At 41.5% G+C, this 16,785-nt stretch overlaps 1 protein-coding gene across 7 annotated transcripts in view; it reads left to right on the top strand.

The window, feature by feature from the left end:
- Window positions 1–1,238: 1,238 nt before the first annotated feature.
- Window positions 1,239–16,785, top strand: part of ARFGAP1 (ADP ribosylation factor GTPase activating protein 1) — a 20,400-nt gene continuing 4,853 nt past the window's right edge. The window contains exons 1-14 of one of the 7 annotated variants that reach the window (XM_027881596.1): window positions 1,239–1,363; window positions 1,565–1,684; window positions 4,046–4,109; window positions 4,889–4,998; window positions 6,126–6,297; window positions 6,907–7,007; window positions 7,610–7,699; window positions 8,389–8,485; window positions 9,884–9,940; window positions 10,592–10,624; window positions 11,925–11,954; window positions 13,681–13,737; window positions 15,331–15,390; window positions 16,534–16,610. In XM_027881596.1, the coding sequence (XP_027737397.1) occupies window positions 4,050–4,109; window positions 4,889–4,998; window positions 6,126–6,297; window positions 6,907–7,007; window positions 7,610–7,699; window positions 8,389–8,485; window positions 9,884–9,940; window positions 10,592–10,624; window positions 11,925–11,954; window positions 13,681–13,737; window positions 15,331–15,390; window positions 16,534–16,610 (944 nt within the window). In that variant the 5' untranslated portion in view covers window positions 1,239–1,363; window positions 1,565–1,684; window positions 4,046–4,049. The remainder of the gene's footprint in view (window positions 1,364–1,564; window positions 1,685–4,045; window positions 4,110–4,888; window positions 4,999–6,125; window positions 6,298–6,906; window positions 7,008–7,609; window positions 7,700–8,388; window positions 8,486–9,883; window positions 9,941–10,591; window positions 10,625–11,924; window positions 11,955–13,680; window positions 13,738–15,330; window positions 15,391–16,533; window positions 16,611–16,785) is intronic. The other 6 variants (XM_027881597.1, XM_027881598.1, XM_027881599.1 and 3 more) reach the window with 6 other exon arrangements.

The following is a 16,785-nucleotide window of genomic DNA, read 5'->3' as shown; positions in this document are numbered from 1 at the left end:
TTACACACACACACTTAAGGGCCCATTATCTTCTCATTGATGTGAGGGTGTTACGTATGTAGCCACCATTAATGGTAATGAAAATGGCTCCCGTTAATCTCCTGTGCACTGATAGGAAGATAATAGCCTACTTATTAAGTACGAAGGCCAGACCAGGAGTTGCACTGAAATGAGCAGCGTATTGTCTCGGTGGGATTCATACGTAAGTACTAAATCATTGCTCTGTGCCTACAGCTGATGATTAAAATGAAATTAGCGATAGCATAAACGTGCTCGCTGGACACGTGCCTCCAGGCACCACAAAGCAGATCCAGGTCCTCTTTCCACCTGATCCACCCTCACCTTCGGGGGGATCTCTGGAGAGAATGTCCTGCCTTGGAAGGCACCCACAAGGATCATCGAGTCCAACTCCTGGCTCTTCATGGGACACCCTAAAATCGCACCTGTGTCCAAATGCTCCCTGAGCTCTGGAAGCCTTGGTGCTGGGACCACTTCGCTGGGGAGCCCGTTCCAGTGCCCGACCACCCTCTGGGTGAAGAACCTTTTCCTAATACCCAACCTAAACCTCCCCTGACACAACTTCAGGCCATTCTCTCAGGTCCTGTCCCCGGTCACAGAGGGCAGAGGTTGGAAGCTGCAGACCTCGATGAGGTCTGATCTCATTCTCCTCCAGGCTGAACAAGCCAAGTGCCCTCAAACGCTCCTCATATGGCTTTCCTAGACCCTTCCCATCCTCGTGGTCTCCTCTGGACGCTCTTTAGATGGCTTTAGATCCTTCTTATATTGTGATTCCCCCACCCGCACCCAGTGCTCCAGGTGGGACCACAGCAGCACCCAGCGGAGCTGGAACAGAACCTGTTCCCAGCATCAGGCGAGGCCCGGGGGTCCAAACCACCCCCTCAACCTGTCTCCGGGGCTGGGACCAACGTGTGGCCTCTCTGCAACCCCTCCCCAAGCTCACATAAATAACTTACTGAGAAAAAAACCACCATAATTCGATATAATTCACCCCTGTGGGCAGCCTCCCCCAAGAGATACACCCCGGGTTTGTTTTTGCGGTCTGGGCGCGAGCTCGTCGCAAAGATTTATTTCGTTTTTTTCTTGGTTTGAAACAAAATCTTCTCCCCCTTCCCCCCCGGGGGGTTTGTCCCTTAAGCGCAGAAATTCGGATAATTGGGGTTTTCCCCTCTCTCCCCGTCCGGACCGCAGCGGGTTAAGCCGCGCGCCCACAATGCCTCGCGCCCTGCAACGTCGGCGGCGCCGGGCGGGACCGGCACTGGCACCGGGATTGGGATCGGGATCGGGAGAGCGGACGGGGCCGGCGGCGCCCCCATTACCGGCCCCGCGGCTCCCCCGGGCTGAGGTTCGCTGTCCCGGCCAGGCTCGCTCCCCCCATCCCGGCCCCGCTCGGCGGGGCGGGCGCGCTGAGCTGGCGGCGCTCGGGCCCGGCCCCCGCGCTGTCACACGGGCCGGGGCCGGTGCCAGGCTGGCGTGGCGGGGAGGAGGCATCTCCTCGCCTCGTATTTCACCCATTTCTGCCTTGTTTTCTTTCCCCCCCACCTAGGAAGCAGAGGCCGGAGCGCTGGCCGGATCCCGGCCATGTTCTGAGCGAGGCTCCGCTCGGATCCAGGCAGCGCGGGTGTGACTGAAGGCATCGCCCTCGCCGCGGCCCTGCGAGCTCTCGGTAAGGCGGCCGAACGTGTGACACTGAAACTGCTCCGCTTTGAAAGCACCCACCGGCCCCCGGTGCGTTCGGGAACCGTGCCTGCTCCGTGGGGGTGCGGGCATTGTGCTGTTCAGGGGGATTTCTTCAGCCTCTGTGGCCCTTTTTCCCCGGTGGAATTCACAGGGAGCCTTCAGGACCGTGGAGTGACACCGACCACGTCACCCGCTGACTCTTCGTGCGCTGAACTGCAAAGCTCTTTACACGTTGGCTCTGAATGTCCTGCTACATCAGAGGAGCAAAGTCCTGTTACTGTCGCGTTTCCCTCTGAAAGTGTCGAGTCCACTTCTGCCTTTTGGCTTGGTTTTTTTAGAAAACTAGAGATTCCTAACCTGGGAATTCACACGGTGTGTGTCTGGTTTCTGCTCTGGAAGCAGATTGTTTGGGAAGTAAGAGTGTGATACTGGCCTGTGTCTGTTTCCGCCTTGGGGCCCTTAGGCAAAAATATTTATATTTTTCAGTGAAAAATTATTTCTAAACATTTTCTTTACTGCTTATGTTAGTTTACATGAGAACAAAACAATGCCTGTTTATTTAGGGTTGTCTGCACAGCTGTTTCTTCAGGATTTACTCCTGAATCTTAAACAGCAGACTAGTTATTTGTCCAGTCAGCTACCAGGGCTCAGCTTTTGGGTGTAAACAATGATAATTTGAACACTTAAAACTCTGGGGGAAAATAATTGAAAAAACTCCAGGCACTCTAAAGACATTACCTGTTAGAAACCTTAGAACATGACTTTTTCCCATGTCCTTTATTTCCAATTGCTTTGGTGGAGGAGAAGAAGGTGACAAGCTGGGTGGCTTTAGTTACCTCCTCCTTTTTTGTGGATAATGTGGTATGGATGATTGCTGAGGAAGAGGAGTTGTTACTCAAAGAGAGTATAGCGATAATGGCAAAGAGGAGGGCCCAGAGTGTGCACTGTTGTCTGTCTGGCTATTCCTGCTGAGTTATTTACTTAATTTTTGTGCTGTAGAGGAAGAGTTTTCCCTTGTCTCATTAGGGGCAAATAATGGAGTTGAGGACGTGGACTTCGGTTCATGTAAATGTGTTTATGGTCCTTGTTTAGGACATGAGCAAATTCTTTTTGGGTGCAGTGCTGTCTCCCTGCTCACATGCACATGAGTAAGTTATGGGACACTGAATGATGATACTGGAATGCTGTTGGAGAAGGTGTGTTCCATTATATGAGGGTTCACTTGCCACACTTCTCCTGTTCCGAGAGTTAGACAATTTCTGTTTGATTATTGACAACGGTAATTGTGGTTTATTTTGATGCAGGATGAGGGGAAAATTTTACTCACCCATAATTGTAGTAACCTTTTCAGTCTAAACCACTTTTTTCGCCACTTACCTGTGTTTGTCTAACACTAATTAAGACTGAAAGGCAGCACATTCTAAACATCAGTGGAAACAGCCCCTTGAATTCCACAGAACTAAGTATTTGTCAACAAGATGTTTACAAAGGAATAAGCACTTTAGATAAAAGGCAGTGAGTTCTGCTACAAATAACTCCTGCTTTTAACAGTGAGGATATGTAGGTACAACACTGAGCTTATTTCCTTCTGAGTCATCTTACCTGGTGATGCAAATAACTGTATTTATTGTACTGCTGTGGTTGCAGTTCACAGAAAGGCTGCTCTGCTTTGGGGATTCCTAAGGAATTAATGTCACAGTCGTACAAATTTAATGTGTTCTTACCTGTAGCGCTTTTCCTTTTGTAACAACCTTCCTCGTAATACTGAAGATGTGTTCTCCTTCCATCCCCTGGGGCTGTGGAAATTCTGTGTAAGAGTTAATCACTTACCTTCTAAAATTAATTGCAAAATTGTTAATTCTATTGATATTTTAAGGACTTAGGACTATTTAGCCAAATAGCACAGCCTGAACTATTGTCAGGCATTTGCAAAGGCACTTTTCCCCCTCAGACCAGTATTTGATGCAAATATCAACCTACTGTTTTGTGCTTTTCAGGAAGGTTGGTCTGGGAGCAGCATCCAGTAGAATCTGTTTTGATACATGTGACATAGAAGAGTTTCCATGTTTATCACCCCCCAACCCCTTTTCAGCCATGGCTGAATTACAGCTTTCCAACTTGGGAATTAAGATGACTAAATCCCCTGAAAAGTACAAAGTAAATGGAAAAGTAAGGTGGTGGGTTTTGTGGTGGTTTGTTTTGTCTGTTTTTCCTCTGCAGCTGGTTGTGAGTCAGTGGTTTGGATACCAAGCTCTTTGTCACAGAGATGTACTTGTAAGGTTCTGAACATCCTACTGAAACCAAATCCTTGGCTGTGACTTAGTTATTCGTTTTTCTCCCTTTGCAGAATCATGGCAAGTCCAAGAACAAGGAAAGTCCTCAAGGAAGTCAGAGCACAAGATGAGAACAATGTGAGAAAATTACGATTTTCTTTAGATTAGCTTTGTAGAATTGAATTTTCTTTCTGCCTACTCCAAGTCTAGGTTGGGGGTAACATATGAATTTGGAACTCTCATATTTCTGTTAGTTCCAGTAACTTTTATTCATAGATGTACTATAATACATTGCTGCATCTTTGGCACAAGGCTTCCAGAAGTTCTAGCGATTTTAGAACCCCTGGAGTCTTTTGAACAAGTGGTATCTTGGGCAGAGCTTAATTAAAATGGTCTGTTTCAAGTAACTTGATTATGCACAACCTTACATGTCATAGTCCATGGACAGGTTCAGTTTTATTTATGTCAATGCATTAAAGCTTGAGGGAGGAGAAGATAACTGTGACTGAATAAAAGTTCCAGACTTTCAATGTTGCATCTTTATTTTGCCAAGGAAACCTCAAGAATTTAGTTTGGTTACTTTCTGTTCCCTCAAGACAATATGGAAATGAAATCAAATTGAATTCTTTGCTCAGTAATTCCCATTTGCTCACCTCTGTTTCCTCGCTGGTTTCTGGTAGTCAGTACAGTAATTTTTATAATCCAAGTTAATGAGCATTTCTTTACAGGCAGCATAAATAAATACTCAAAGGAAGCTTCTGCTCTCAGGGAAGGTGTTTCCAAACACTAAGAACTCTCCTTTCTGAAATTATCTTCTCCACGTAATGTTTCATGATTCGACTTTTTGAGCTATGCTGTGAAAACTTCACCTGGACAAGTGATGGCTGATTGCAGAGATAATTGTTTTTTTCTCGCAGGTCTGTTTTGAATGTGGTGCATTTAACCCCCAGTGGGTGAGCGTGACCTATGGAATCTGGATCTGTCTTGAGTGCTCAGGAAAACACCGAGGCTTGGGAGTTCACCTCAGGTCAGCCTTTCCAGCAGACGTGGACTGGGTTGGGTTACCTCGGTGATCATGGCCGTGAACAGAATGTGGTTTTTTTTCTGGTAATATAAATTATAGGTTTTGTTGTTGTCCAGGAAACATCCTCAGCTGAGGTGGGAATCTGTGGAATAGGTCTGGAGACTCACGGTGTGTGTATATGGAATTGGGGCAGAGCACAGGGTAGTTACTCAAAGGAGGAAGAAATAAGAAGTCCAGGGGGGAAATCACCAAAGCAAGGAGGCCATTCAGAAGTGCATGCTTTGCTTTTCAAGGGCTGATTTGAACCTCGTTACTGAGTAGAAATTGAATAGGAAAGGAGGATTTGGAACTATTTCATATGTTACACAAAAGAGAAAATTAAATTACTGAGATGAGGGTGTGATGAAGGCTATTTCTTTAGGGAGAAAGAGAAAGAAATCAGCCAAGTTACAAGTTCTAAAGAGCCTTTTTCCCCTCCTTTGTGACCTTGTATTTAACAACAAGGCATTGTTTGGGGTTGTTTTGTGTGTGTGGGAGGTTGTTTGTTTTTGTTTGTATGTTTTAATGCAGTTTACTGAGCAAGAATTTATGACTGAAAGCAGAGTTGAGATGCCAACTGCAGTCACAAATGCCTTGGGATGAGGTCAGGTTTTAGGAAAGGCTGTTTGAAGCAGTTGAGCTGTCCAGTACCTGATGGTCATTGGGAGCAGAAGCAAAGAGTGAGACAGGAGGTGTCTTTGCAGGTCACTGAAGTGTAACTGTGATAAAAGACACAAAAAATTGCAGAGTGAAGTATGGGAAAAGTTTCTGTTAAATGGTGGGTTAGATTAATTTCTGAAAGAAATTTCTTGAAGAAAGCTGCTTTTTCTGTCACTTGCCTTCTGTTGACTGTCTCCTTAAAGTGCCAATAAATGACACGATTTTGGCTTATTTCGGTGAGGATCTGCCCACCTTCTTATGATGATCTGTCTTACTGTACTTGGAGAGTGTTCTCTAACATGTTTATACTCTCAACTTTTGAGATATCTTGTAATAAGCTTTTTTTTTTTTGTCCCTGTTGATACAGCAGGAAATTATAACAAGCTGTGATTTAAATTTTTTTTTTTTTTTTTTGAAAACCTGCTTTTCAGTTTTGTACGTTCTGTAACCATGGACAAGTGGAAGGATATTGAGTTGGAGAAAATGAAGGCTGGAGGTAACAGCAAATTTCGACAGTTCTTAGAGTCTCAAGATGACTATGATCCCTGCTGGACAATGCAGGAGAAGTACAACAGCAAAGCTGCAGCTCTCTTTAGAGACCAGGTAAGTTCAGTGTTGTGTTTGTCCTCACCCCCACCACCTGAAAATGTCAAAGTACTTCGTAAGCACTTGTTTTTGAAAGGGCAGAGGAGGGCAAGTAGCAGCTTTTTGAACCTCTGGAATAATTCCTGAAAGGGTAAGTGTGAGGGACTTAAATCCTGAAAGAGTTAATGTCTCAAATATTGGGCAGAAAAGGAATGATGGTGTGTGATCGAGATAAGGTGCAGTTAGGAAAGAGGGTCTTGGGGAGGCAGGAAATTTTCTGGGACCATCTTCCTTATCCTGGGCAATTATCTCTAAAACCAAGTTTTAGACAATACTGCGCTTCAATCTGTGATGGGGATGAGGAATTGAACCCACTTCATTGGAATTGGATTCTGGGATTGGTGCTTACACCTCTTCATTAATCTAGTCATTCCTCTGAAAGAAAAAAACCCAGTGTTCAGTTCAACATCACAGCCTGGGAGTCAGAAAAAAATTGGTTTCTTGGAAAAACGAATTAATCGATCTCTACAGCTGGCAGCAAATTGAAATAATGATTTGTTGTCACGATACAGAACCTGTGTATGACTTGTATGACAGCTCTGACCTGGCATTCTTGTCTGTTTTTAGGTGGCTACAGTGGCTGAAGGCAAGGAGTGGTCTATTGAAACTTCTCCTGCCAGGAACTGGACCCCACCTCAGCCTAAAATGCCTCTCTCTTCCACTCACCGGTACGTGTCCTTGTTATCTATGCATTATTGCTCCAGATACAGCAGGATCAAAACCTGGTCTCTGAATGTCTGCTGGTTTCATTCTGTTGATGATGGTGTCTGAACAAGCTGAAGTTATGGAGTATGAGGTAGCAGGGCTTTAATATCTGTAATAATTCCCACCTCCTCCACCTGAACCTTAAACCATGGCAGAGACAAGTGAGCAAGGGCAGCAGACAAGCCAGGCTTGTAATACACCTGAAACAAGACATCTGTGTCACTCACAGGTGTTGTGTCAGTTTGGGATTGAATGCCAGAGGAGAAGAAACTGCTTTTTCCCTGATTGTGCTCATTGCCAACAGGAGCATCAAAGCTGGACCACAGCAGTTTTGTTTTTATGGTTTTGCATGTAGTGATTGTTACTCTGTGCACTAAAGGACCAAGTTAACTGAAAAAGCAGTTGTAAATCAAAGGGACAAGCACTTCGTGGCTTTTAGTGGTTGCATTAGAGTTGATAGATGAAATAAATAATCAGTTTTTCATCTGTATTATGATGATGTACATCAAGCTGCATTGCAGAGCTGGGAGGATTTTTGCTTTGCTACTTAAATCTTTTATTTCAGAAGTTCTGCTGGACAATCTCACACTGCAACCGCCTCTTCTGACAAGGCTTTTGAAGACTGGTTAAATGATGATGTCAGCTCCTACCAAGGGTAATGTAATATTTTTGAATATTTTGAATATTACCTCTAATATTGACCTTTTTGAATGCCTGTGTCTCTGGCATAACAAAGACTTGGATGTTGCACTACAGCCACACAACTGTGATCCTGATTCACTAGTGAGCAGTTATGACTGGATTAATATTATAAATATGTTGGGATGTTAGATGGAGGAAAGTGTCCCTTCGTGCATTTGTGTAACAAAGATGTTTGAAGCATTGAAAGGAAAGCTTGTAACTCCAAATGTTACTGTGGTGGGCTTCAAACTAGGAAATTCTGTTGGTATGTTGTATCTTACAGTGATTTAAGTTAAACAGAGGCATTTATAAAACTAACACTGTTTTCTTCTTTCTTTCTTTTTTCATTTTCATGTATCATTTTATTAGGATTTACTCAGCTTTCTAATATCAGTGATCTGTTAAACCTGGAGAATCATTAAGACCACATTATCTTGGACAGGGATACTGTAATTTGCAAGGATTTCTCAGTGGATCCTTGTTGCTGTTATTGTCTTTATGAAGTGAGTGGTTTTGGTTTTTGGGTGCTAGGTGCTTTAGGAATTTTTTTTTTTTTTCCCCCAGGTGTAAAAACATTTGTCATTCTTTCATGCTTTTCAGATTTTAGTAGTTTTAATGAATGCATGCTGATACAGACACTTTTCATTTACTGTCTTATGGCAGTGGCCAAGAGAATCGCTACGTGGGGTTTGGAAACACGGTAAACCCTCCAAAAAAAGAGGATGACTTCCTGAATAACGCTATGTCTTCATTGTACTCGGTAAGGAACTGCTGGAAGCTTTCTGTGACCTCAGTTTTCTTCCATTTTATCCCCTGTTTTGGGAGAATATAAACAGAGAGGAGAAACTGAAGAGTGCAGGGAGATACAGAGAGATGCAGAGTGTTGGTTGTATTCTCAAAGAGTGAAGAAGATACTGGTGGACTTTAAAAGGTGAAATGAAGGGAGAAACTTGAGCAAAACTTCGGAGTTATGTCTGATATCAGTTCACAGAACTAAGGAAACGAGGATGTAGCAGTGGATCAAGAAATAATACTCAACAGGGCTGAAGGAAAAAAAAGTAATTACCTGTAGGGAGAAGCAGTTAGGCTGGTAATGCTCTAAATCAATTAACCATATTAGGTATGTTCAGTGGAAAACAACTGAAATGTGTGTCTGTGTGGTGCCAGAAGCCCTGAGCAGTGATGAAAACATTTGAAATACTTGTGACAGGGTGTGAAGAGATAACAGCATATGGCTGAACAGTTGTCGTGATTCAAGCAGAGATAGTGAAAGATGCATTGTTGAAGGAAAATGGGAATAAAGTCAGGGGCAGCCAGGGAAATATTGGTGCTCTGATTGGTTCAGCACTGTTACTTTGCAGCCTTATTTGGGATTTGGAGTCACTTGGAAATACAGGAAGGTTTTCTGACAAGGTTAGTGGCCAGTAGCCTTCTGTAGAGCCTCATTGGCCTGAATATCCACACCAGATTCCATTGTTTGTTTAAAAATAAATAAGTAATTTCACTAGAACTAAATAGAGATAGGTAATGCCTGAACCTTTAAACAATATTCCAGGTTATCCCACAGGGTGGTTAGTGTAGGTCTGCTGAATATTTTCTAGCTATGTCGTAGTTTATAGCCAGATAGTTCAGATTAGAAACCACATCTGTGATGTATTGCAGGTGTGCTGAGACAGCAGAGTAGAGAGGACACCGTGTTCATGTTACTATGAATCTCTGAGTCCACGATCTCCCCGAGTCTCTGGCTGAAATGCCCTCGTGTGACCACAGACACACATTACAGTGTGATTTTAGTCCTTCGTTGCTGTGAGCCTGAGTTACTTGTATTGGTGTTCATCCTGGTGGGAAAACCAATTTTCCTTCCGCTGCTTGGGATTGTTTTCCCCCCACACATGTAGCCATTTTTAGAAGAATAACATCTGAAAGGCTCAGGTTTGTTCAAAATTTTAGCTTTTTTTGACACAAATACTGGAAATTCATCACTTAATTTCAGTAAAGGAGAGGCTGTAATTTTTTCTCTCACTCGCAGGTAGTTCTTACGACTACAGGACAAGGTGTATTGGAGAATTTTGACTTAATTTAACCTGTTATACTGAGCACTTGATTATTTGCTCTTATTATTCACACATAGCTTATGACTTCCTTGTTTTCTTTAAAGGGATGGAGCAGTTTCACAACTGGAGCGAGCAAAATTGCCTCGGCTGCTAAAGAGGGTGTAAGTAAATAAAACCAAGTTACAAATTGCTGATAGTTTTCTCTTTGTCTTTCCTTTGTCTTCTAACAACAGCATTTCTGTCAGTCTAAATAGAAGGCATGTTGGGCAGAGTTTGTGTCCACTGGGATGATTTGGGAAAAACTGAGGCATGGTCTTCACGCTCTGCATGTTCTCCAAGTTGGCAGACTTTAGTGACAGTCATTCAGCTAACTGTAAATGGAAACCAGGGAAAATCAGAATTTATTTCATTTTACATAGATGATGATGGAAAGAGACTAAATATTTTCGTGAACATAATGCATTGCAACCTTTCTTTTCAGTTTTGCTTAGGTATTGTGCCAAACTTCCATGAGCATAACAGTTACCTCTTACTTTGGGTGACATTATAAGAGACAAAAATATTGATACTCATCTGCATTGGCCCACCAAGTTCTAGTCTATGTTGAAAATCCTTTCTTCCCTCTGTTGCAAGTTGAGAAAGACTGATGTTTCCCCAGAGCAATCTGGAATGCCAGAGGTGGTGATATGGATCTTCTCACTGTAAAATTCTGCCAAAGGTTCCATTCCTTTTGGAGAGGAAATGTGTGTATTTAAAAATTGAAGGGTTTATTCCTAGTAAACCTGAATGTATCTGCTTCTTTTCACTATCAGGCTACCAGATTTGGATCTCAAGCAAGTCAAAAGGTGATTATAGATTTAGCTCTGTCTTATTCACTGTAATTGTCTTTAAGTGTCATGTATTTGCCTGTACCAGTTGATTTAGATTTGATCATCACCAGACCAGTGTTATTTTTCCTTCATAATGCACAGTAATGTTCAGGTTCTAGCTTTTATTTCCATGGGAATTGCAATCAACTGCAGTGATCAAATTAAGCAAGAAATAAACAGTGCTGCTCTGCTCTTGGTACCTGTTGGGTGTATTAGAAAGGCAGTAGAGCTTACAAATGTAAAATACCCTCATTTTACTCCTGTAAATCCTAGATGTGGTCTGTCTTGAGGCACTTTTCATGGGGGTGTATTATAGTACAAGCCATCTTTCCATTGCTAAAGTATAACAAGAAGTTACAAATGTGAAATTCTTAATATTGCTAAATTAATTTGCTTGTGTGTATTTTAAAAACTTATGATGACAGAAGTGTTTAATTTTTCAAATTAGGCTTAAAACAGAGACAGTCAGACCTGAATTACACAGAGCTCTGACATAAGATCTATTTGCATGGAAAAATTTTAAATTCAAATGTAAAAAATGTGTAAAATAGGAGTCTTAATTTGCCAAAGTTCTGAGTGAGACAGGACTTACACATTTTAATATATGGTACAGGAGTTTGACTTGAACTATAACTCCTGTGTATGTGCAGCATTAGCCTGGTTTGCTTTCTCATAGGCATAGATGGTATTGCTCAAAACAAATGTGAAGCTGCCAGGTGTTGGTGTTCAGACAGGTGTATGCACTGGGATATTAATCCTCCAAATAGCCAAATTTGGGCACGTTTGCAACAAAAATGTCTTCTTAAAGCACCCAAATTTCCTATTTAAAGCTTTAAAGTGTTTGCTGCTTGGCTTATATAAGAAAAACTAAGTTTTCTTCAATTCTTCCTCTTTCACTCCTTCTGGCAGTTTCCCTTTATTATTAACAAATGTAAATAGAATAATAAGTGTGAAAGCTCGTCACATCTACTGACAAGGACCTCAGCAACATGGTGGTGCTCTAGAATCTAAGCTGTGTTACTGAAGCTTAAATGTTGTTCCTGAAACTTCTGACCCTTTGCAGAACAGATTTCACATCTTTTTGACCTGATATATTGGTTAAAATTGTGTTTTGTGCCCAGGGACCGAACACGTTTCCCTGCTTGTCCTGTCAGTAGATGTTTAAGTTGGAAAAGGTTCATGCTACTTAACTTGCCTGAAAAAAAAATGCTGCCAATTTTTTGCTAAAAGCTGCTTCTACCTTCCTTGCTCTTTCTCTTTTGCTCTCTGGGTAAAGTTTTGGGGCTACAAGCAGCAGCCAGAGCCGGTAACACCCTCACATATATTCTTGTGCATGGACTCCTTGTCACTGTTGGTGCTGAATATGTGCATTTGCTCCTGAGCTGTCTTTTTCCTTTTCTGCCTTCCGTCAAATCTGTTTTAGAATCATGTTGTGTGTTTTGTATGGTAATATTTCTTCAAACCTACTTAAAATAGGCCAAACAGGACAGAGACATCCAAGCTCTGCGCAGTCCGAGAGATGGCTCTGCTCCTGTCTGTGCTCTCCATCAGCACAGATGATTTCAGGGTTTCTCTTTGCATGTCTGCTGCAGGAGTGCAGTGTGCCAGGAGCTGGGGTGTTGTTGGAAAATAGACTCTTAATGTAGGGTTTATAGTGGTGGTTGAGGAAGAGGGTTGATACAAGAATTCTTCCTAATTCTAGCAGTGACTCCACTTAGCACACCTGAACTGTCACTCTGGGTGTATGACACTCTTCATTATATAACATAAACAGTTTGCCAGGTTTAATAGATCTCTGACTCATTCGAAGATGAGAAATCCCCTTTCTTGCTTTTCTTAAAAAGCTTTTGGGCCTCCCTCCCAGCTGAAAGAAGCCTTAAATGGTTTACATTCACATTTTTCACTAGGTGGAAGCAGGGTTACCTTTTGCCTCTGCTTCTCCAAGAACTTTGAGCCTGTGAGGAGTAGAAGTACTGGAGATAACTTTTGGGAAAAGAGGGGAATCTGGGAGTGCTGTGGGTGAGGGAAAGGCTTCCTAGGAAAGCTCTTCAAAGTGATCCATTCCCAGGAAGAACGTGAATGAAGGCTCGCAGCCTGACCAGTGTTGGTGATAACATATAAACCCTTAGGAAATAAAGCTTCATTAGTCTCTGCTGATATTTAGGGATAATGTTTGCCTGGCAAGCGTGTTGGCCTTTTTGTATTAACCAGCATAATTCAGAAGGCACTCAGTGTGATAGGACAATTCCAAAGAAAAGTTTAAATCTGTCAAAGGCTTACTCTGTTAACAGGGAAAGGAATGATTTCAAGTGAAAGTCTTCTAAACCCTGCTGTCCTTGTCAGCACTCTCTTAGGAAAGTAATTTAGTGACTGACCCTGTGGGCTTACATTTTTGTAAAATGCCTGTGAAGTACAATGTCCTCATGCATCTTGTTCTGGATTGCAGTAGATTTCTGAAGTTCTTTGTTTTTTCTCCCTGCAAACCTGGAGCTTTAAAAAAGATTACAAAAATCTTCTGTCACAGCTTTGGCTCTTGTGTATTGCTCAGAAACACTTGGGCTGTTCTTAGTGGATGAGAACTGGAACACTACAAGACAGAAAAATTGGGGGGAAAACGGCACAAAAGATCTAATTCTACAAGTAATTCCATTAGTAGGAAAAAATAAGGGTGAATGAGGTCAGTTCTTCCAAACATTCAGCTGCAGGCATTAGCAAGGGGCCCATCTTCAAGGCTGTTGCTGGTTGAAATCATTGCTTCTGCTTCCAGCACAGGGCCAGACTTTGCTTGGGCTCTGGGCATCTATTGCCATGTGTATCTGATTTGATTTTATTGTCTTTTAATGTTTCCTGCAGCACTTTTACTGTGTGTGCTTCTCAGCTCATTCTGCTTCTGTGAATCAAAGCTTAAGGCTTCGTGTGTTTTTGGAGATACTGCTTAGAAATGAGGCTGCAGAAGGTGTTGGCTGTTGTTTTTTGGTTTTTTTTTTTAAAGAAAATATAACTGACATTGTTTTTGTTTTGCTTTTAAATAGGCATCAGAGTTAGGTCAGACATTAAATGAAAATGTTCTCAAACCTGCACAGGAAAAGGTAACTTTGGAACTAGTAAATGACTTGCAGAAAAATGGTTATGATGACTCAAGGAGTGTGTCCTTCTGTAAAGGGGAAACATCAAACAATTCAGAGCAGGATGTTAGCAAAGAAAGGTTAATTAGTGTAAATGCTCTCCACCAGTCTTTCTCATTTTGTAGATGTTATACTTTCAATTCAATAATCGAGATAAAATTTCAATAGGGCAAGATGAAAATGCACCCTAAATTGATATTAAAACCAGTTCTTTTTAAAAAAAAAAAAAATTAGTAGTAATATCTTCGAGTGTTGAGTTCCCAGTGCTTTACTCATCTGCCTGTCAGCTTTATTTTAGTTCAGTCAAACATCTTTTGAGCCACTGTAGTTCATCTGGGGGTAGAATTTGGGACAAAGTAAATGTTTAAGATGAATGAGTACAGTTCATCAATGAAAGGAACATGTTCTTCCAACCTTTATTTCCTCAGAAGTGACCAGTGATCACTGATACTACATATTTTAGTGAGAGATTCTCCCCAGTGTCAAATGTTGCCTTCCTGTTTCATATGTTTAGAAAAATGTACTTTTACATCCTTCCTATTTGACATGCATTTGTTCTGTGCTTTAGAATTTTGGGTCAGCTCCAAAATTCTGATAAAGTCTTTTCTGAGAATGTGATCTTCCACTTACCTACATAGTTTTTCTTCAAATGTACTGTTGTTTTTTTTTATAAAGCAGACTATCTTTGCTATCCTAAGGGAAGCAATGCCACCACTTTGGGATTTGGATTGATTTTCAATTTGAAAGGAATGTTTTAATCACATTGCAAAATCTTGCATTACTTTTATTAACTCATCATTCTTTACATGGAATTTTAAACCACACAAGAAGACTCTAGTTGGTTTTCTATTAACTATGATTATCTACAATTTATTTCTAAAGGCTTAGATGCATTATTTTCAGGGTTTTTTTTTAGGGTGCATTTCCTTGAGCTGATTTTTATTTTGTAGGGGAATTTAAGGAGGAATGATGCATTCTATATTAAAAAATTAGTTCTGTTTCCCTTAGGATGTTGTGTTGTTAGTTGTAAATAAGTGTTACTAACTAAAATAGGTATTCTCTATATGGTTATACAAAGCTTTGGAACAGCTGCCATTTATTAACTGGGGAAAGGCACCGGTTGTGTTCTGTTTGACCAACGTTCAAAGCCCTTTTAATATTTAAATAGGCATCTATAAAAGAGAGAGAATAGAATGGATCTGCTAAGTTTCTAAAAAACATCTTTATATCTAGTAAAATATAAGCATAAAAGTTCATGTTTGCAGATTTTTTTTATTTACTGGTGTTTTTATGCTCAGCAGTAGTGTAATAATACCTTCCTCAAACTGTTGTGTATATCTGTAAAATAAATTCCCACATTCCCAAGGTTCACTCCATTATAGGTTGGCATTTTCTTAACTTTGTTAGTTTTAACTTAAATATATTTTGATTCAGTTTAGGGTGGGTTTGTTTTTTCCTACACTTTATGTTTTTAGCTGTTAATCAAAAGTGAGCTTGTCTTAAGGTCTGAATAATACTTTGTTTTATGGCTAATTACCAATATTTTGATTCACATAGGTGAAAGAGGGGAAAATATTTGAGGAGGTCACCATGGGGGTATCGCAGTTGGCCAGCAAGGTATGAGGTGGCCTGCCTGGCTTCTAGGAGGCCAAACAACAAGCCAGTCTCCATATTCTTATGAAAAGAAAACCACAATGCAGCTTTCATCTGCTTGTGTCGAAGAGAGAAACTTGGAAAGTGTAACTTTGAGCAGGCAGTGCTTCTGTTGGGGTGTTGAAAGCTGTACAGGTGGGGTGTGGTCCTCGTAGCGGTTTCAGTGAGGACATGGTGTGGTTATAAGACAGCCAGTGTCCCAAACACACAGAGAAAATGTGGGAGAGAATATGGAGACAGCTTGTGTTACATTGGTACGGTTAAACTTACTAATGGTCTGCACCTTTTCCTTTGTCTTCTTTCGCTCTCATTGCTCGGTGATGTGGTAAGTGCTGCCTGTGACTGCCAAGCACAGAAATCCTGCACAGTCTAACACCTGGTTTGATAACTTGCATGTCTTACATAGCACTGTGAAGTCAGCACTGGAAGCTCTCTCACATACCAGCTTAGTGCCTTAGATTTTGGGAATACTGGAATAAAGTGAATTATGTTACCTGTTCTGTTTAGAGCCTGGCGACTCCAAGGCTGAATTCTGAGGTTCATCCTCCGTACCTGTGACTTAAAATAGCACCATCCATGGGTGTCACTTCAGAATTTGTGTTTCTAATCCAGTTCCAGTCCATTATAATAACCTCCAAAGGATTCTCCTAGTAGTCATGTTTATTCTAGAACTCAGCTTTTGGCTTGTTTTACATGGGTGGTTCGATAATACTGAAACAGAGTGAAGGTAGCTTTGTAGAACAACAGAAATATTAATAGTTGTTACAAGAATCGTGAGGTCCAAACTGCAGTGCTGTCATTAAGTTTAATTTTGTGTAAGGAGTAATTCCAGTATTTTTGTCAAGAAAATCCAGGAGAGAATTCAAAAGATGCGAAAAAGATAAACCTGACCTGCTTCTCACCTCTTCCAGCAGCACGATGCTGTGGAATGTGTGTTCAGAAATCTGCCCATCAAAAACACTTAATGAGTTGTGAGTTAAATTTCCTGGTGAAATGTGTTCTGTTTATGGGAACAAGTGGAAGGATTGTGTTGTGGCTTTTGCTGTTGCACCTGGCAGAGGGGTTGGTTCAGCCTGAGTGAATGGAGTGTCTTTTTTTTCCCTCTAGGTTCAGGGAGTTGGAAGTAAGGGATGGCGAGACGTCACCACTTTTTTTTCAGGCAAACCAGACGATAATTCTGAAAGGTAACTTTTTGTTGTTACTTTCTGTGCCTCCTTCAGTGCATAATTTTATCTCCTGTACGTTCTCAGCAGTGTAGTGGCAGGTAATTTTTCAATATTTAGAAATCATTCTCTCTTTGCTAGCAGTCCTGCTCTATGGAATATGGGAGGAATTCAATATAACTATTTGTTTATAACT

Source organism: Empidonax traillii, unplaced genomic scaffold (genome assembly GCF_003031625.1).
Source record: "Empidonax traillii isolate 1590-97213 ecotype Southwest subspecies unplaced genomic scaffold, ASM303162v1 scaffold91:size2966241, whole genome shotgun sequence".
NCBI lineage: Eukaryota > Metazoa > Chordata > Aves > Passeriformes > Tyrannidae > Empidonax > Empidonax traillii.
This window is presented reverse-complemented; position numbering and strand designations above follow the sequence as displayed.